This window comes from Heliangelus exortis, chromosome 9, assembly GCF_036169615.1.
Source record: "Heliangelus exortis chromosome 9, bHelExo1.hap1, whole genome shotgun sequence".
NCBI classification, from domain to species: domain Eukaryota; kingdom Metazoa; phylum Chordata; class Aves; order Apodiformes; family Trochilidae; genus Heliangelus; species Heliangelus exortis.
The window spans coordinates 23,381,922-23,403,316 of NC_092430.1; the positions used below are offsets into that span (position 1 = coordinate 23,381,922).

Consider the following 21,395-nt stretch of genomic DNA (forward strand, 5'->3'; position numbering starts at 1 on the left):
TAATTTTTAATTTAACTTTTACAATGAATATTCTCATTTTCTGATGGAAGCTGCCAGATGTCTGTCCCCTTTCTTTGGTTTAGAGGGGCAGCTTAGGAGGAAAAGCTGAATATATGATGATGCATGATGTTCATATCATTCACAGAGGTATAAAGAGTGATTAACCAGCTGTCTCAGCCCTTAAGTTATTCCCAGCCTAATAGATTTTGTTATAATTTTTGGTTCAACACAGTCCTGTGAGTGAACAGGTTGGTAAGAGCTCAGCTCACAGCCTGTTCCTCTACTCTTTCAGTCCCTTCACCCCCCCAGGAGCAAGCCCACCACAGTCACAGCATTCCTGCAGATTGCTTTAATTTCTAATTACTACCTTTAGACCTGTCACCCCACATTAAGTGCTGCACTCATCATACAGTGAAGGAAAGAGTTTTGCTCTGTTTTCAGCTGTCAGCCTTATTGTAAGTCTGCCCTTGCTTTTTGCCATCACTGATGAGAAAGAATTAAAATTAATCACATTATAGATACCAGCAGAGAAGTACCAGGTACAGATTTGAATATCAGAGCACCTGCTCTAGGGCTAGAGGTAAAATAAATGATTCCTGAATCTAATCTTTTTCTCAGTGAAGTCCAGGCAGCAGATTTCACAGGATAAGAGGTAAATATCAGGTTTAACCCATGCCCTGATGGATTCTGCTAGGTGCATGCTTGACACAACCCAGCCCAATCCCAATGTCTCTGTTCATTCCTGCCAAAATTTTCTCCTGGAAGCATTTTGGTTGTCCTTCTTTAGCCTGTTCTAACACAGCAAGCAGCACAGCTGTAAAACTACAGGTACCTGATTAAAAAAAAAAAAAACAAAACAACCCAAGCATAACTCTTCTGAAATGGTTTCCATTAGTGGTTTTCAGAATAAACAGCAGCTGGGAAAATTATGGTTTATCTCAACTCCTCTAGCAGGTTAGTGTCTGTCTTGATTGCTTTATTCACAGAAGATGTCCTAGATGGAGCCAGAAAATGAGTGGGATTGCAGAGGATAGAAGTATGGAAAGCAAATAGATCTTTATTAGCTGATCAGAGGAGTGATGAAGACAGACATGCTGCAAGAAAATAGATATTTCTTAGCTATCCACTGCAGTGGAAAATTGCTGTGAAGTTTACTTAGACAAGAAGGATGCAGAAGTAAAAAATGAAGTAGGATGAGCAGAGTTAGTGTCATCAGTCCATTATTGGACTGATAGCTTTGCAGTCATGGAGGAAGGTTTATTTTTATTGTTGTTGTGGTGTGTAGGTGTCTTTTTCCCCAAATACCCTGCTGGCAGAGGTTTGTTTGAGGGCACATAAGACAAACATTTGAGTTCAGCCCAGAGCCAAGCCATTCTTTTCATCCTCAGTGCTCAGAAGGCATCTCACACTCCATCCCAGCTAAACTGTTGCCTCAAATCCAGGGCTGCTTCTAATTAAGCTTTAACTTTCTCTTTGGGTTTATTTGGTATCAGCAGTACCTGTTATGCTGGTTTTACAGCTCAGAGGCTGTGATCAGCTCCCATCTTTATTTACACTGAGTGATAACTTTTATAACAGCCTCTCCAGTCCCTTTGGATGAACTCTGCTCCTTTCCCCATGGCAATCTTGCCCCTTCTGTATTTATTTCCTTGTGCACCAAGTTCAGTGTGCCAGGAAAATACAGAGCTGTAGCTTAGAAATCCACTAGGATAAGGTCCAGCTAGAGGAATACCACTGGGCTGTGAAGTGGCTGCTGGAAATAGTAAAAAAGAAGTCAGGAGAAGTAACTGGGGAGAAAGAAAATCATGTTTATGAAGCTAATAATGCAGATGCTTGAACTGTCAAGCTTTAGGAACATGGGTTGGTCAAGATATTCAGCATTTCATGGTCACTGGTCAAGGATGAGATAAGAGGATGGAGGTAGCACCTCTGTTCTCATGTATTTAGGATATTCCCAGATGTATGAAGGAAATGAAGTAAAAGGGAGCAAAGCTGTGAGCTCTGAAGCACTGGAGGGGGTTGGTGGTGCTTCCCATTTAGCCTGAAACAGTTTACAAAATGGGAAATAGGGAGCTCTCGTGGTGGCATTTGGGAAGGTGGAAAGTGAATATGGATTTTTCACAGCCTGAGAAAGAAGATTGATTTGTGGATTGATTTGTAGGAAATGAGCCACTGTGCCCTCCCCCAGCCATCTTTTTTTTGTTTGGAACCCAGTGAGAGCAGACATCCTTTCTGATGGGATGAGTCCAGAACAGAGAGACAAACATTCCTCTCTTTGGTGAATCTGGGTTTTATCTTGGGGGCTTTTGCAGAGATTTCTGTCCTCCATGCAATTGCTGACAAATAAAAGTCAGGACAGTGGCTTTGTCAACTCCCTCTGTTCTTGGATGATTTCTGGGCAGGACCTGGTTTGTCTTTGCTCTTTTCAGAGCTTTAGAGAAGCAGTGACCAGGATTAGCTCTAGAACCCCAGAATAAGCATCACCAAGAAGAGCAGAAGCAGGTTTTGGGCCATCTCCACCCGTTACAAGCTGCATAAGGCAGAAAGAGGTTTTGTGAGTGGAAGGAAAGTTCTTGAAGATCTGCATGTTGGCTTTGGGTGCCTGAGATCAGTTGTGGACTCTGCCCTTTGCTCTCCTTGAGTCTCATTGCGTTACCACTGCCCTTCACCCCAGGGAATGGGTTGAGTTATTAATGTGAGAAAACGTGTGGAAATTTAATCACTTTCACCCAGATCTTATCTTCAAGCACAAAGCTCATGCGTGCAGCACGTGAATAAGTTAATTTATGATAGCAAAGCAAAGGTAGTGTGGTTTGTTGGACTGCTAAAAGGTGTAAAGGTTGGGGCCATTACACAGCGGCGTATGCTTTGAACTGTGGTTTGTTTGTTTGGGGTTTCTTGGGAAACTAAAAAAAATTGTTGATTTATTTCAATCTGAGGTTCTGTAGAAAAAATCTGAGCACTTCTCCTGGAAAATTACATTAACATGTAGGTAGTATACATAATGGTGACTTAGTTTTTTAACCAGTTTTTTAACCAGTTTTTTACTAGCTGTTAAGCCAACTGTAACTTTTATTCCCTCTCCTATGTGTGACTTTTGGTCAGACTGGGCTGCATCTGTTGCAGCTCAAATGTTTCAATACTTCTTAACTATTCATTTTGCCTGTGGATTTTGTGGTTTTCAGAAAAAACAAATGTCTGATAAGAAAGTTTCCACTCTGAATCCAGAAGAAAATCCTTTGTGTTCAGTGTATTCTCTATCACTGAATTAATTCAAAAGAGTTTCAGAGAAGGAGTTGATCTAATTGCAGATATTAGTTTCTGGTGCTTGGGGTAAAATGTGCATTCTAACTGTTTTTATATAAAGGATTTATTTGTGTGCAATCAACTCATTTCTGCCCCTCATGTCTTTGAACCAGACCACCTGCAGGGAGCGTGGCTGCTGCTGGAGTCCCCAGAGTGATATCAGTGTGCCCTGGTGCTTTTTCTCTACAAACCATGGGTACAAAGTGGAGGGCCCACAAAGACAAACTACAGCAGGTAATTTATGCCTATTATTTATGCATGTTTTTATGCATGTAATTCATGCCTATTTATCCCCTACTTATGCATGTTCCAATGTCCAGTTCAACCTAATAATTTGCAACCTGTGTTGTGTTGTTTTTTTTCCTTAAGGATTCGAGAATACATTGACAAGGATGTCATCACCTTCCCTCTTTGGAGGTGACATCAACACTGTCCTCCTCACAGCAGAGTACCAGACATCCAATCGTTTCCACTTCAAGGTTAATCTTTTGTCTCTTCTGGTTTAAGGTTCAGGTTCTGCACAAGATTTTAGGCTGGCTGTTGCTGTCCAGCAAAGATAGGAGGGTTGGATTAATCCTTCTGGTGTACTCACAGGACTCCCACCAAAGTGCTCAGCTCCTCCTTTCTTTGTCCTCTCTGCTGTTGCAGTGCATCAGGTTAATGAGGGTTTAGCATGAAAAATTACTGGGACCTCTGAAAAATTCAGCTTTTAATACTATTCACCCTTTTTCTGCATCATAGGGAAATTTGGGGTATAAATATATTTACTTTTTATTTATGGGCTGGCCACGTCTTTTAGTCATTTTGACAGGCAACAGTAGCTCTTCCAAGGATTTCTGTTTTCTGTGGAAAACACTACTGTGCTGTGAATATGGGTTATCAATGGGTTCTTGAGTTGAGCTGGGCTGCTTCTGTAGGAGATCTTCCTCCTCTGGTGGGTTCCTGGTGAGCCAAGGAAATAGAGGGTCAAGTATTATGCGGGAAATTTCTGACAAGAGTGGTGAAAGTTGGAAGTGAGTAACAATAAAGGCAGAAGAGGAGGCTGGGATAGGGATGGGAATAGATGAAATCAGAACTCTATGTTTAGGCTGGCAAATCTTAGAATTATTTTTGAAAGGCTCAACACTTTTGTTGTTTCAACACATGCAGCTCACTGACCCTAAGGCCCAGAGGTTTGAAGTCCCTCATGAGCACGTGAAACCTTTCACTGGGTCTGCAGCCTCCAATCTGAACTATAGGGTGGAGGTGAAGTCAAACCCTTTTGGCATCGTGGTGACCAGAGCAAGCAATGGCAAAGTGCTGTAAGTAACACTGGGGGCTTTTTTCTCTGACTGCCAGGGATATTATTAACACTGGAATTATTAACACTTGCCAAGCAAGCAATGTATGTTCAGATGCCATGTGTTTGAGTTATCCCCCTTGGATGTGTTATCTGCTTTTTCTGACTTTTGTGAGGCTTTGGAAATAGATTCTGAGTTCTGGCTAAAAGGTTTCCTGTTCACTTTCCCCCAGTACTAGGGATGTCATGGAATTGTCAGGGTTGGAATTTTCAGGATCATCTAGACCCAACTCCTCTGCTTGGGCAGGGACACCTCCCACTGGATCAGGTTGCTCAGAGCCTCATCCAGCCTGGCCTTAAAAACTTCCAGGAATGAGGCTTTGACCACCTCCCTGGGCAACCTGTTCCAGGTTTACAGCTTTAATCTTTACAGGTACTTGGTTCTATAAATTAATGGAATTTTTATGACCTGGAGGTATCCTTGCCAGTCAAATCACATGGGAACATTATGCACTGCATCTTTTATCTTCCTTATCACAATCACACTGAAGCCCTGAATCATCAAAACCAGGTTGCCCTTTTAGACCCCTGATAGCCAAGAAGAGCTGGTGCAAGCCACTGATAAGCAGGTCAGATAATGCTGTAAATTAGAAGTTTATGTACTTGAACACTGAGTGCTTTTGTGCCACTTAGGTACAAAAAAGAAATAAAACCAACCTAAAAACCTACCAGCATGGCTTTAAGACCCAGTAGAAAGGGGAAGTGTCAGGATCAACATGTTTATTAAATCAGTCCAAGAATGATTACCTGTCAGGATGGATTCTCCAGGCTTCAGGTTTAATTAATCAGTGATTACTTTTGTGCACTTATTAGTATTGTTCTCTTGCTTAGAATCCTCTGTAATGATTGATTTGCAATTAGACAGAACACAAAAGATGGACTTAGGCATTCAGTGGAGTCACTGAGTGAAGCAGCTTCAAAGCAGACTTGTTCCTCAGTGGATCTTGACTAACAGGGCTCCCTTTTTTTGTTTTTTTGGACCCTCTAAAAGTTCCCCTCTAGCAAAGGAGTACATGAGGAACAAGGAGTGATGGAGGAGGAGCCAGTGAGAGACTCAGGGAGGGGCAAACAGGGCGTGGGGTGGGCAAACAGGATGGGCAAAGGGCAAACAAAATGGGGAAACAGGGTGTGGGGCAGCAGTTTGCTGGGCAGCTGGCACAGGCAGGGTGAGCAGAGAGGGCAGAGCTGGAGCACCCTGGCAGCTACCAGTGTCACACATCCTTAGGGACACTCAGGGAGAAATGGGGAGCACCTGGTGCAGAGCCAGGGATGCACCCACAGCTCTGCACCATCCACCCCACAGGTGATAAGTGCTTCCACCCAGACAGAGGTAGGGAAGAGGGAGGTATCTGCACAGACCATGGGCTGTGGGAAATGCCTAAACACCTCCTATGGGGCAGGGACTGATGGGAGTCCTGCACATAAAAGGTGTACACAGGTAGAGGAGCTTTTGCAGAAGAGCAGGAGGCAGTGAGAAGGCTGCAGGAGATTCAGGAGGCAAAGAGGGAGATAAATAATTTATTTCAGGTACATACTGAGGCAAACCCACAGCCTCATCCTAGAGACCAAATAACTCCACCAACAAACACAGAAAGGAGGGAAGTGAACAAAGCTAACAAAGAAAAAGAGGAGTGGAAAATAGTTAAGTCAAAATCCTAAAGGAAGAATAGACTCTCCTCCAAACCTAAGGTGCCCCTGCAGAGCCACTTCAAAGTTCTGCAGACTGAAGGGAAAAAAAAAATACCCAAAAAAGACAAAGTCACCAGCACAGAGGAAAGAATCCCACTCAGCTCCCTGTGTAACAACCAGTGCCCAGCAGGAACAACAAAGGGTAATAGTGGGAGACTCTTCTCAGGGGCACTGAGTTTTCAACACTGGAAAAAAAAGAAGACCCAGGGAATTCCAGGCCAGTCAGTCTCACCTCTGGGCCTGACAGGATGATGGAGCAGATCCTCCTGAAGGCTCTGCTCAGGCAGACAAACAGCAAAAGGGTGATTGGTGACAGCCAAGATGGATTCAGTAAGGGCAAGTTCTGGCTGATTATTTGGTGGCCTTTTACAAGGGGGTCACAACCTTGGTGGACAAAGGCAAAGCAACAGATATCATCTACCTGCACCTGTGCAAAACACTCACCAGTGTCCCACACAACATTCTGATCTCTAAACTGGAATGGTATGGGTTTAATGGATGGAGCACTTGTTGGACAAGAAGCTGGCTGGATGGTCACACCCAAAGAGCTGTGATCAGTGGCTCAGTTTCCAAGTGGAGACGAGTGATGAGTGATGCTCCTCAAGTGCTCCTCAAGGGTTGGTACTTGGACCAGTGCTGTTTAACATCTTTGTTGGTGACATGGACAGTGGAATCAAATAAATGCACCCTCAGCAAGTTTGCTGACACCACCAAACTGTGTGGTGAAGTCAACAAAGTGCATAAAGTTCAAGAAAGCCAAGTGCAAGGTTCTGCACCTGGAATGAGGCTCTAACAAAAGGGAGCGCGAGCAATTCTTGCAACGATTCTTGGTAAAACACTTCTGTTTTTTCTTTTTTCTTTAATTGTTTCATCAGGTTTGATACCACCATTGGACCCCTGGTGTATGCTGACCAGTTTTTGCAGCTCTCCATCAAACTGCCCAGCACAAACATTTATGGGGCAGGAGAGCACGTGCACAGGCAGTACCGGCACGATGTCAACTGGAAAACCTGGCCCATGTTCAGCAGGGATATTGGCCCCTCTGCAGTAAGGATTGCTTTGTTTTGATTGTGTTTCATTCTTTGCAGATGATTTCTGGAATCCAAGCCCATAATGCAGCAGACACACTAATAATAGTCACTGAGCTTTTCCCCAGAGATTTGTCAGGTGATGCACAATACTGCTAAAAGCTAAATGGAATGCATGAGTGTTCCCTGAGGAATAGGTTTTTATAAATATTTTGATTTTTTTGCTGATGTGCAGTTGAAAACCAGGTGAAAAACTATCATATAGAGAATCTTCAGTTTCCACTGCTAACAAAAACAGGTAACATTCCATCCTAATGCACTGTTGTGTGCAGCATTCAGTACAGGTGATGTGCTTCTCTACTGAACATCCTTTGAGGTTGGCAAATGATGGAAAAGTTGTCTTCAAGAGCTGCCTTTTTACTAGACAAATTATGTCTGCCAGCAGTTAATTGTTTTTTCTACTTTTTATGGCTGTCTATTTCCAAAATATTTTCTGGGCTTTTATTTCTCAATAATCATAAAACCATTTGTTGCTATTACCTTGGTTTCATAAAGCAATAACCCATATGTTGTACCTTGAGAGGATACTTCAGTGTTTTGCTGAAAGAGAAGCTGTAGTAACAGGAATTAGAGAGTGACACCACTACACAGGATTAATTAATAACTTGGAATTTTTACCCCTTACCTTCAGACACCTTCTCACTGTCTTCTCTGGTTTGAAGATAAATCTTACCTGAATGGTTCTATAGAGTGCAGACTCATTTTGATAAACTAACAGCCAGCAGAACCACGTCAGGATGATTTCAAATTGCTCAGATTCTGTTACTCCTTCATTTTTTCTGAGGTTTTTCTTTGGCAGGGGAAGAAGCACAACTCTTACAACAGTTCTTAATTGTTAAAGGGTTTTGTTGCTAATAATAATGGGAAGAAAAAAAACACATTAGAAAGGGAATAAAAAAGAGAGGCACTCTCTCATTTCCATAGACTAGACAGAAAAATGCTCACTGTGCAGCATTTATAGAAATATGGGTTTGATGGAAAATCTAAATGTGTAAAATTAGATGTAAAACCCAACCTGTGGTGAAAAGTGATGCAAATGCCCTTCAAGTTCCATTGTTCACTTGATGTGAACAGAAATAGTGCTGCAATAGATGCACTGGGGATCCATCATATCTGCTTGCTTATGTTATCTGGGTATTTGGGAAGCTTATGCTTTCCTGGAAAATGTTCTCATAAAGGAGAAGAATGCCAGGAAAGAGAAACCAGAACTGTAGAAAAACATCAGGGTTTTCATTTTTGTTGTTTGCTCTATTTTGAGAAGCTTCAGGCTCTTCCTGTGATATATTTTGAAATATCCCAGAACTGATAGTGCTCTTTAGGTTTTAATCAGCTTCCTTTTTCTTCTTCTCCTTTCAGGCAATGGATAACTTATATGGAGTTCAAACTTTCTTCCTGTGTTTGGAAGACAACTCTGGAGCCTCCTTTGGTGTTTTCCTGATGAACAGCAATGCCATGGGTAAGAAAAGTTTCTGTGTAGCTCTGATCAGTTTCTAAATGTTTCTAAAACACCTTTCTAAATGATCTGTACTGGGATCAAAACTGAGGTGTAGCATACATGACCTGAGCAGTAAGCAGTGCACAGTTAACATATGAAGCTTGAGCTGGAAACCTGAGGGTCAGAACCTTTCCAAAGCCTGTGAGGCTCTGTGTAGGACACTGGCAACAAAGCTTAAATTTGGAGTGAGCAATATTTAAAATTAAAGGCTTTTTGTCTCCTTAGATAAGTATCCATGTATGTGAGCTCTTCACATCTCCTGTGGCTGGGAAGTTAAAAAGATAAAAGGTTGACCCAAAGGATTTTTTCCTGATTCTCTTCTCTGCAGGATGTAATGTAATGGAAACATGGGCATTTATAAGAGTCATCTGAATACATTTCCCCTCCATTACAAGTTCAGTTAATGGGTTTGTGTTCCTTAGGTATTGGATTTTGTGGGGTTTTTTTCTTAAGTAAATTTTCTAATCATCCATTAGAAAATTTCAGTGTTCTTTTAGAATTTGCTGGTATTCAGAACTGGGTTTCTGCCCTCTCCTCTGGCAGAGTTTGTGGTGCAGCCTGCTCCAGCAGTGACCTACAGAACCATTGGTGGCATCCTTGATTTCTATGTCTTCTTGGGCAACACTCCAGAGCAAGTAGTCCAGGAGTACCTGAAGGTACCTTTACCATAGATAAAAATGTATTGCAGGGAGTTTTAAAAGTGCTTGGGGTTTTTTTGTGGGTTGTCTTTTTTTCCTCCTCTTTATATGATGCTTTGTTTTCAAAATGTTATAAAAAAAAACCTTAATCTTCCATGCTTGGGATCACTCTTGTCAAAAAGAAAAATTCCTGTTCATATGGCAATATGCTGGGCAATGTGCTTCCAGGCATCCTATGATCATAAGATATGGTATTTTCTGTACTTCTTGAGATCTGTTCAGGTTTCCCTGGTGCTTTAAAGAATGGGCATTGGCTGAAACTATTTGTGTCATTTAAATTAAATTTTTAAAACCACAGAAAAATCTTGCATTTGGGACTGGGCTGCTTATTTCCCACACTCAAGCTTATGGAGTGTATTAAAATTGATTTAATGAGAAATATTTAGGGAAATGAGAAAAATAAATAGAAAAATAAAAGATTTAGGGGAAATGAGTACTGAGAAGTCAAAAACTGTGTGTACTGATGAGGGGTGGGATTTTTTTGCTCTCCCCTTGCAGCTGGTGGACCCCCCAATATTGCCAGCCTACTGGAACCTGGGCTTCCAGATCAGCCGCTGGAATTACCTCTCCCTGGATGAGGTGAAGAAAGTTGTGGAGAGGAACAGAGCCATTGAACTCCCCTATGTAAGTTTGGGGTGGGAGCAGGGCAGCAGCCCCATGAAGGCAAAACTCTGCAGGAGAAATGACCCCGAGATCATGACCATAATGTGCTGCAAATGGTTCCTTTCACATCACTTTAAATCAGTGCATTTCTAACACAGAGGTGGTGTTAAAGGTCTTTGTGCATTTTAATGGTAGAGCCATTATTTGAAAATGGGGCTTAAGTTTTATTTGAGCAGTTTATTGTAACATTTTTTCAACTCTAATTTCCAACTCTGTGCTCTTATGTTCTCATGTTACCTAATCCATGAAGTACATTTTTATTTTAAATTTTCCTGTGGACTATGGAACCATACCTTATTCTTCATTGAGAGCCAAATGTAAATTACAATTAACTTTTAAAATTAGATTTCAGATTGCATTAGTCTGATGGCTTAATAGAATAAAAATACCCATATGTTAAGCTTAGAGTTGAAGGAGAAATGTTTGGATTTAAGGAGTCTTGAAGTCAAGCAAATAGCCACAAACCCAGGGGATATTTGAAAGAAAACCAAATATACACATGAATTTAAATTCTGTTGATTTTAACTGCCACTCTTGCTAGGTACAATACAAGCATTAATTAGGGCTGTAATAATGAGGAGAGATGCAGATTGTTTGCAAGAGGTCCTGACACCACCACACTTTCTCCCAAGCAGTAAACTCACTGCAGGACAAGCAGGAATTGTCAGAAAAAATTGCATTAGAGTCATATCCAAAACCTTGATGTATCATTTCTCATGTTAGAGCTGAACTCCCTTTTCCCTCAGGATGCTCAGGTCACTGATATTGACTACATGGAGGCAAGGAAAGATTTTACTTATGACAAAGTGAACTTCCAAGATCTCCCTAACTTTGCAAAATACTTGCACGACTATGGGCAAAAATATATCATCATATTGGTAAGCCTTTCCCTTTTTCCTTGTAAATAATGTCATTATAACTTATTATTATTGTACTTTGCTTATCCTATGTTGTTACCACACTCAGTGCTAATATTCTAGTAGTCTATCATAGCTGATGGAGTGTATCTTGATTTCTTTGTATATTTTTTTCCTAATTTTTTCCCAGGATCCTGCCATTAGCAACCAGAAGCTAGTTGATGGTAGCTCCTATGGAAGCTATGACAGGGGAGAGAGCAGAAAAATCTGGGTTACTGAATCAGATGGAGTAACACCACTAGTTGGGGAGGTAATGGCATTTTTATGAACTTGAACTGGGTCTGTTGTCATTGCTGTTCTTTAATTTGGGTCAGGGAGATCCTTTAATCTCATTTTCTAAGTTATCTTTTCCAGTAAAATCACCTGCCAGTAAGAACTTAGGATATGATATTTGTCAACCTTTCTTTTTTAATAAAACAAAGATAGTTTGAAGGCTCAAGGCACAATTCATCAGCCACCTCCTACTTCTTTTCAGTAGTGACTAAGAGGCAGGTCCAACAAAATCCTTTTAATTTATAACTTCAACTTCTACTGAGAAATTTTTCTGTCATGTATTGTTCCTTCCATGACTGAAAAACAACTGAAAACTAAGTTCAGAAACTCAGACCCTTCCTGCATGCCAGCTCTTGTCACTCCAGCAGTCTTTCCTCCAAAAGTCTTCATCAGAGCACCCACTGTGAGGCTCCTGGAGGACAACAGTTTGCTGCTGCCAGCAACTTGGATCCTGGGCTTCATCCACAGGATAGGATTTTATCATCCCACTCTACTCAGCACTTGTCAGGCTGCCCCTGTGAAGAGAAGTGTCCAGTTCTGGTTGCCTTGTATCAAAAAAGATGCAGGCAAACTGGAGAGGACCCAAAGGAGAGGGTTGGAGAACCTAAAAAGATTGAAGGAGTCAGGATTTGTTCTCCCTGAAGAAGAGAAGGCTCAGGGAGAGCTTCATCACAGTATTCCAGTAAAAAAAAGGCACCTACAAAGAGGATAAAATCTTTCTCTTCATGCAGAGCCACAAGGAGAATACAAGTGGCAATAGGTTGAAATTTTTTACAGTGAGAATAATCAAACATTAGAACAACCTCCTCAGGGACACTGTAGGGTCCCCATCACTGGAGGTTTTAGGGGGCAGAAGGGTCTCATCTGAGTTCCCTGTGCCCTGAAAGGTGGGACCAGATGATCTTTCAAAGTTGATTTCAACCTGGGCATATCTATGATTCTGTGAACTCTTTGGACTATCATTAAAAGTTTAATCCACTGTTTCCCTTTTTAATCTTGCAGGTGTGGCCAGGAGATACTGTGTTCCCAGACTTCACCAACCCAGACTGCAGGAGCTGGTGGGAGGATGAATGCAAAAGGTTTTATGACATAGTGCCCTATGATGGGCTCTGGATTGTAAGTAACCCCCAACTTTGATTTTCTTTCTAAAAACTGGCAAGGGTAGATGCTGAATTTGAAGTGGATGGGTACTTTTGCTAGGCTGAAATCAGTGCAGGATGAGTAGGTCTTCTGGTGTTGTATTTTCAATTCAAACTTGAATTTGAAATTTCAATTAGAACTGTTAATCAGGGCATTTAAATTCCCAGTGTGCTGGGTTTTTTTGAATGTTCAGTGGCACTTTAAAATGCTTCAACAGTGGAACCATTGCTAGAAGCAAATGCTAAAACAATCCTGTATTCAGAAGGGCAATATTTGGAGACCTGCTCTGTGAATGTGTATGCTGAACACACCCTAAATACAGAATATAATATATATTATCTCTATATCTGTGCTCCAAGGAGCTCATGGAATCTCTATTTAGCAAATCTGCTATTGCTATTCCAGATGAGAATTTGGAAAAATCAGGCTCCCTTGAAAGATTCTTCAGCAAAAGGGCTAAAATACAGTCTGGCAGTGTGTTGTAGGTAGAGCTTGTGGAAATAAAATGAGATTAAGAACAATTTGGACAGATTATATAAATTCTTCAAATGAATATCCTGTAATAAAGCTTCTAGAAGTGGGTGTCTGCAGGAAATCTGTACATAAGCATCTCAATTCCTGTCTCAATGCCTCCTTCCTTTTATTCTGTGTCTTCCCTACTTCTTTTTCCTTAAAATCAGATAAATATTTGGAAAGAAAACAAGCATCTAATGAATATTTTGCTATGCATTTTAAAAAGCTGTAACAACATGTGTGGCAAAACACAGTGCTCAGGTGCTATGTGATAGAATGGGTTTCTCTCACTCATTTCTGCTGACTCTGTGGCTCCATCAAGTCAAGCTATGAAGTGTAAGATTGCACAGGGCTCTTACAGAGAGCAAATAGTTTGGAGTGAAACAAATTGGTCACTAGGCTGAAGTGCCTCCAGGAGGAATTTGCTCCCTTCATCCATGACTCCTGCAGCACCTTCAGGGATGAGCAGAGAAATGCTCTTGCAGCACTGCCAAATAAAATAGTCATGGGAGGTGAGAGCAAAATTTGAAAGTATCATGGCTTGGAAAGTGTTGTGAAGGAGATGTTTAAGAAGATCTAGTAACCCCTTGTATTGTGAGAGAAAGGAACAATAAATCTGCATTTTTTTCCTGGAGAGACTGATGGAGTTGGTTGTAGGTAGGGACAATGTATACATGAGCACCTCTTGCAGTTTCTTTCTGTGGAGGGATAAGATGCAGCTCTTGTGACATGGTATATGTCACATCTAGAAGGTCTTGTGACATGATATATGTCACATCTAGAAGGTCTTGTGACATGATTTATAGAAGTCAGTCCACCACTGAGACCTGTATTAACACAGGAACCATGGACCAGCTCATTATCTGAGTTATATCATTGCCTACTTGTATGGTACTGGTTCTGAATAAATATTCCTTTAAGGGTGGAGAATAGAACAAAAGGCTTTGTCAGGAAAATGAACTCAATGGAATTTTATTACATTCTGCATCTTTTCAGGATATGAATGAAGTATCCAACTTTGTTCAAGGCTCAAAAAATGGTTGTCCACAGAATGAATGGAACTACCCTCCTTACACTCCCAGTAAGTTAATCTACTGTAACCAGAAAGCAAAATAACAAAATGTTTATGCATTACTGAGCAATTGGCTACAAGGATGCAAAATAGGCTTAATGTAGTTCTTATGGATGGGGGCTGAGCATTGCTATGGACAGAAAATACTTTGGCCCTCATCAAAGGTGGGGTTTATATAATTGGGTTTGGGGTTTTTTATCAAATTATCCCTGAATATTATAATTGCCTTAATTATCTCTGGTGATATAATGATCTTCTTTCACTATCAGTAGTTTTTGAGATTGATGCAGACCTAAAATTGAGCTCCTGGTTTGTATTAAGTAGTAGGTTTAAGTAAGGGTTGGTTGCCAATGAGCTGTCAGGTAAAGATTCAAAAATTTAGAGCACAGTTCCCAGTTTTTCCTTGCCTGGGTGCAAAGCTCAAGAGCAGGAAAGGTCACAGAGCAAAGATGAATCAAGCCAACAGCTAACAGTAGCATTTTGTTTTGTAGTAGCCTGAGAGTGCAAAGATTAAAAAGAAAAGAAAGGGTTTATGGAATGTGCATTAAGGGAAAGAATGGAAATATTCCCAGTATAAATGTACTTCAAAAATGATGGTTTTATTTTTTTTTTTGAAGGTATCCTTGACAAGGCCCTGTTTGCCAAGACAATGTGTATGGATTCAGTGCAGAAGTGGGGGAAACAGTATGATGTCCACAATCTTTATGGATATTCCATGGCCATAGCAACAAGACAGTAAGTAATGAGTCTTAAAATCTTTACAAAAAGGTTACAGAACAGTATCTGGCCTGAATTTGCCAAAACAGCAAGAGGTTTAAACTTCTAAAGAACCCAGTTCCTGGAAAAGGCTGTATCATATTTAAGCCAATGCAACCAAGGCAAAATCTAATTACCCAAGTTTGTAGCAAAAGCCACACACTGGCTGTCAAAGCTACCTAGAAAAATTATTTTAAAATAATGTCTTGAACTTTGCTAAAAGACACCTGGTGAACTGTAAAGGAGTTCACATCCCTTGGATGAGATATTATGAATTACTATAATTGTGCCTTTTATAAAACTATTGATGTCCAAGTTGCCTTTTTTTTTCTTTGCATAATTACAGCCTCATTTCCTTTTCAGAGCCATTGAAAGAGTGTTCCCTGGAAAAAGAAGCTACCTCATTTCAAGGTCTACTTTTGCTGGCTCTGGAAAATACACAGGACACTGGCTGGGAGATAATGCAGCAACATGGGATCACATAAAATGGGCAATACCTGGAATGCTGGAGTTCAACCTCTTTGGAATTCCTTATGTATGACAGAAGTTTGTGACATCTTTTCAAACTGTGGTTAAACAAGTGACTAATTCTGTGGTAACAGGTTATCTAACCAACCACTATCTAAATAACCATCTTTCATCTTCAGATCCACATTAATCCCCTCTAGAAATCTGGTTTTAGCTTTTTTTTTTTTTTTTTTTTTTTTCCCCAATTGCTAGTTTTTGGTTTAGGCCACTTGTTTTGGTTACTGAGGTAACCTTTGTGGGTACCATTGGGATACATATTATCCAAGCTATTCCCTGTGGCTTCCAGTCACCTTCAAACACTTGGGATGGATGGGATACACTTTGGTGTTTTCCATTTCAAAGGAAATGGAGACAACCCTTTAGAAGGGAAATTCCCAAATTCTTTTCCATTATTTAAATCTCTACAACATTTGAGATTTTTTTTTTTCCTTAGTGTATGCATATTAGCACCAAGCAGGAAGGTAAAAGTTTGGAAGAAATAAACTGATGGGCAGTGTTAGCTGGTAAAAAGTTGTTTTTTTTCTTTTTTTTTTGGACAACATAGCTGAATTTGAAAGAAAAAAGGTACAAATGTGTTGAACAGCTTGGCCACTCTTGTTAGCAATGAAAGTTGAATTATTGCACCTGTGACAACTACAAGTTTTGTGCAGAGATTTGAGGTGCAGCCTGCTGTACATCCAACCCATTTTTGTTTTATTTAAAGATTGGAGCAGATATTTGTGGTTTCTTTGACGACACCACGGAAGAACTTTGCAGACGCTGGATGCAAGTAGGAGCATTCTACCCCTTTTCCAGGAATCACAATTCTGAAGGATTCAGAGTAAGTTTTGCTTTTGTTACAAAATGCTTTGTGTTACACTACTGCCCTGGGACAGCATCACTGATCAGCAGTGCTATCAATGCCAATTATTTAGCTGGCCAGTTTGAAAATGGCAGAACCTTGAGCTGTCTTTGTGAAAACTTAAATCTGAAAGGTTTGGCTTCTTGAATGTACTTAGGACTACACTTATTTAGCAACAGCTTCATCACCCTTTAGCACTTGTGACCCATCAGGGTGGCTCCTGGGCACCTGACTGCACACCTGAAACTCAGGATAATCCTGGTGTCTCCTCCTTGCAGCTGGACCAGGAGGGATGTGCAGAGCAAAGCACAGGGAACCCAGAGTAGAGCAGAAAGCAAACACCACACAGATGTTCACCACTGAATTTCTACCCCTCTAAAACAGCAGCCACTTTTTTTATGTTGGGCAGAGGGTTTACAGCACGATGATAATTCAGTAATGAGGATGAATTTGTTTCAGCCTCAGGATCCAGCTGCCTTTGGAGCTGATTCAGTCTTGGTGAGAACCTCCAAGCACTACCTGAACATTCGCTACACTTTGCTGCCCTACCTGTACACCCTCTTCTACAAAGCTCACACTGAAGGAGGCACAGTTGTACGGCCACTTTTGCACGAGTAAGTTGATTCATCAGCCTTTGTGAGAGTTTTATGAGGAAGAAAAAAAAAATCAGAGACCTTAAACGTTGTTAGGGACTGCCAGAAAAATTGTGTATTCAGTGAAACGCACATTGAAACATTTATGGACAACTTCTCAATTCATGAGATACTTTTAAATAATTTTGGAGTAATCAGAAGCCATCTGTAATTTCTGAAAATATGTATATAATGCTGTCAGTCAGTCTTACAAGTTACTATGAGATTCTTGGCCATCATATAAACATATATATATATTAGAATATGTGTTTTCTTGCCTGGAAAATGCTGAACTACTAAGACTTTACATCCTCAGATTGATTCTAGACACACAGGATCCTGAAATATTAGGATTGCTTTGATGGTATAATTGATAACCCCCAAATTAATGCTGTATTCTTCCCACTTTTACAGGTTCTACTCTGATGACCAGACATGGGGTGTTGATAGACAATTCCTGTGGGGTCCTGGGCTGCTCATTTCCCCTGTCCTCGAACCGGTAGGTTGAGGTGTTTTGGGATCTGTCTGATAACCATTTCGTGGGGCAGAAAAACACATTGAGTCATCAGTTCCAGCTCTTTCCTTTGGCAGGGAATTGCAGCCTGAAATCCCCAAGTTCCTTTATTGCTCTGCTCAGAAACCACCTTCCAGTTCTGAGCCTTTATTGTTCAGCTGTGTGGCAATTCTGGTGTTCAGCTTAAAGGTTAGAGCTTCTGCACTATAGATGAATTTTGGGCTGAAATCACACTCCACCTCTTGTTTTTTTCATGCTGAACAAACTGGACTGCAAAAATAGGCTCTGCTATTTCCTTGAGGATCCCAGGAAATTTGCCCTGCTCCTGTATTAACTTGAACTCTTCTGTTTTGCCCAGACCTGTAAAGTGTATTGGCAAAGAGATTGCTGAGAGCCCTGTTTATTAGCATGAACATAGCTCTATCTCCTTGGGTTTTGCTGCATCCTGAGATGGATTCCTTACAAACTTTTAGGTTTTGCTTCTTTTTTTTTTTTTATTTCCCCCCTCCCTTCATTTATTGCTTCCAGTGAGAGAGGCCACAGCATATTTTACCACTGTCAAAATGGAAAATCTTCCACTTTGTGCTATTAAATCCCACTCTTATTTTTCCACTCTGTGGAGTCAAAGTCATCTTTTCTGCTATTCTAATTCACCTCAGCTTTGTATCATCCCTGAATTCCCTTCAAAGTCAGCTTCTCTTGCTGCATTTCAGCTTGCCTGTGATGCAACAAGAAAACAAATAGATTTGAAGCATTGTGACTATGGGTTGCATACAATGAGGTGCTGCATTGTAGAGCAGTGATTCAGTTGTCTCCCTCCCAGCAGCTCTGCAGAAATTTTACTTGGATTCCTATTTTCCTTTCTGGACATCATCATCAAACCATTAAAGAAAGCAGCAAAGAGGGGCAAACTATCAATTATTTTCTTAATATAAATTTTAGCTTTTATCAGAAAATTGAATTTATGCAATTAAGTTGCCTTCAAATATTAAAGTTTTTATTTTGTTCACCTTTCAGGGTGTGAATATAATTCGAGCATACATCCCTGATGCACCCTGGTATGAGTATGAAACGGTGAGTTAAAAGCAGAGCACACTCTGGGGAGGTTTTCTAAATGTGAAAAAACAAGATTGTCAGCCCTGCTTTGGTGTCAGGGACCCCAAGGAAAGTTCCCAGGAGGGAAATGCTGAGTTTGGGATTAAGGCTGCCAAAGGGAGGGCCTCAAAAAAAGGCACAGGCAATGGGAAGGCAGGTGGGGTGGAAGCTTTAGTGAATACCATGTTTGAGATAAAATGAAATAATTCTGAAAAGTTCTAAGCATAGTACACAAGATTTGCAATTATTGTTTGCTAGTCTTATTTCTGGAAGTAAGTTTTCTGCTGCTGTGATGGACCTTTTGATGGCTAAAAAAGGATATTGTTCACATCAGATTCCCATATTCATGTCAGAGACTTGTTCTTTATGGACTGAGCCAAAACCAAAGAGTCAGAGGTGTTGACTTGTGGCATTTGCTCATATTGATACATGGTTTTTTTATCTTTATGTGCCCATTGGCACACAGATATTTACAGACCTTAAGCCTTTCCTAAAAGGAAGCATTATGGTGAAACTTTGGTCTGAAGAAAACATTCACAGCAGTGACTAATGCAATGTTCCTATTCTTTTTTTACATCCCTGCCCAATCAGGGGGCACAAATCACAGAGAGAAAAGAGTGGACCAATTTGAGCCTGCCAGCAGACAAACTGGGACTGCATTTGAGAGGAGGCTACATTTACCCTATTCAACAACCAGCTACCACAACAGTTGCAAGGTATGGTTCCAAATTAAATGTTTTTATGGGGTGTTTTGGTTTTTGGTTTTTTTTTTTTCAAGAATGAGCTGAGGACCTTCAAGCCACAAGTCAGTAGCAGCCCAATGCATTTGGCATTTTCACCTTAAAATAACTATGAGCCACACCTCACCTCCACAACTGTTTCCATTACCAGCTCAGTGATTAATTACAGGTTTGTTTGCATAGCATTCTGTAAACTTCCCATGTGTTTTACCTCATTTCCATGACAATGAAAGGCAACCAAGGACTGAGCTAAGACAATTCTAAACTGCAACCCTGCTGAGTGTCACATTATCAACACGAAGGATGCACGAAGACTGTTTAGACCCTGGACATGGATTTAAGACAGAAAATCTCTCTTTCCACAGCCGCAAGAATCCCATGGGACTGATAATTGCCCTGGATGACAACAGTGCTGCTTCTGGGAACTTGTTCTGGGATGATGGAGAATCCACAGGTGAGCAGTTAGCACTGGTGACAGAAGTATGATTGGCAAAGCACTCACATCTACACATTTCAATTTTCCTGATAAATTCATGGAGGAAGAATAAGACAGGGTTGTAACATCCTGCTGCTACTTGGTGGCTTCTTTTTCACCACTTTTAAGAGGAAAACTGGAACTTTTTTTTGTTTTTTTCTTGCTCAGATTTCACTATAGCCTCACATCTGTTAAGGTTTGGTGCACTGGTGTGCTGACTGTAAAACCAGGCTGTCAAGGTTGATCTAGATTTTGGTGTACATCCAAATTAGTTTCAACGGGTGCAAGAACACACATAATTAGTGTTGGAGAATAAGAATTGAAGAAGATGAAAAATGAGTGCTGTTATTCTCTGAAATTATTCAAATCACTTGTGAAAACTGGAGGAATTTTGTTAACTGAAATCGACAGCACTGGAGCCAATGTTTTTGAGGCCATCTGCTTTCCCCAGCTTAGTGGTGAATAAACAGAGGAGTCAGGGTGTACAGGCTGTATTTGTCATCTTGCCAACCTCACCTTTAGCAAAGCTGCTGGAGAACTTGTTTCTCCCTGGGACAGCCACTATGATTATGCCAAGAGCTGTCAACTTCATCTCTTGTGGTGAGCTGGCATCCAGGCTCCTTACCTCACCAGGTTTTTCCTGCCAGCTTACAACACAAATACCTTTTTTCTAAGATCAATTTAATCCAACAAAAGTGTGAAAGAAAAAAACATGGACTTCTAATTTAAGGTTAAACCTCTAATTTGAGGTTTTGGCTTTCAGTGAAGTTAATGGGTTTGGAAGACATTCATGGCTAGGCAGAGCAGAGCTTTCCATGAACCTTTCTATTATATCTCCATAGATAGATTCTTCATGTTAACCTTGAGATGAAGGAAATCTTGAAAAATGAAGTATCTTGACCTGTGGGATTTTCTGTGGGATTTCTAAGGATTTAGTTAGGCATCCTGTTTCCATTAGACTATCAGGATTTGGTGAATTTAAATCCTTTAGGCTGCTTTTGCAGCCCTTGTCCTTTACTATAAAGTTTTCAGAAAAGTCAGCGAGCCATTCAAAGGGTTATCCTGAAATTAATTTTTGAAGAACTTTTACAAACTATTCACACTTGTATTAAAATGATGTAAGGACTTGTACTTCATAGATTTTTAGCATTTAATTTGCAGCAAGCTTTAACCCTCAGAGCCCAGGACTTTGTTTTATGTAGTCACCATTTTCTCTAATTCCACTGCTGCTGTCAGTGGCAAAAGTGTCAACAACTTTTTCAGCTACACAGGAATAAAATGCAGGTTAGAACTAGGGAAATATGCAACAGGAAAAATGCTGTCAAAATAATATTACCAGTGAAATAAAAATGAAAAATCCTGAAAATTAGGTAGTGTCCCTGCAGACAGTGATTCCTGGAGGTATTTTATACACATGGTGTCTAACAATGGATGCATGATTTCAGGAGAAATCTTTAGATGATCAGATGACAGCTTTTCCAGTGTGAATTAACTTCACCATTGTCCACCCCCAGGTGGCTCATTCTTATCTTCTTACAAACTACTCACCTTCTTCTAGGTATTTCAATGTTCCAGTTTCTGGAACAACTTTATCCCAAGTCACAATCTCTTTTTTTTTCAT

The 21,395-nt window shown here is 40.6% G+C and overlaps 1 protein-coding gene across 2 annotated transcripts in view; it reads left to right on the forward strand.

Moving 5' to 3' along the window:
* SI (sucrase-isomaltase) overlaps window positions 1-21,395 on the forward strand; it is a 55,166-nt gene that overhangs the window by 11,811 nt on the left and 21,960 nt on the right. For both annotated transcript variants that reach the window (XM_071752750.1, XM_071752749.1), the window contains 19 exons: window positions 3,420-3,540; window positions 3,676-3,785; window positions 4,456-4,607; window positions 7,210-7,381; window positions 8,779-8,878; window positions 9,461-9,573; window positions 10,114-10,239; window positions 11,025-11,156; window positions 11,326-11,445; window positions 12,471-12,584; window positions 14,118-14,202; window positions 14,811-14,928; window positions 15,313-15,484; window positions 16,181-16,297; window positions 16,778-16,932; window positions 17,365-17,449; window positions 18,482-18,538; window positions 19,151-19,275; window positions 19,665-19,753. In XM_071752750.1, the coding sequence (XP_071608851.1) occupies window positions 3,420-3,540; window positions 3,676-3,785; window positions 4,456-4,607; window positions 7,210-7,381; window positions 8,779-8,878; window positions 9,461-9,573; window positions 10,114-10,239; window positions 11,025-11,156; window positions 11,326-11,445; window positions 12,471-12,584; window positions 14,118-14,202; window positions 14,811-14,928; window positions 15,313-15,484; window positions 16,181-16,297; window positions 16,778-16,932; window positions 17,365-17,449; window positions 18,482-18,538; window positions 19,151-19,275; window positions 19,665-19,753 (2,263 nt within the window). The remainder of the gene's footprint in view (window positions 1-3,419; window positions 3,541-3,675; window positions 3,786-4,455; window positions 4,608-7,209; window positions 7,382-8,778; window positions 8,879-9,460; window positions 9,574-10,113; window positions 10,240-11,024; window positions 11,157-11,325; window positions 11,446-12,470; window positions 12,585-14,117; window positions 14,203-14,810; window positions 14,929-15,312; window positions 15,485-16,180; window positions 16,298-16,777; window positions 16,933-17,364; window positions 17,450-18,481; window positions 18,539-19,150; window positions 19,276-19,664; window positions 19,754-21,395) is intronic.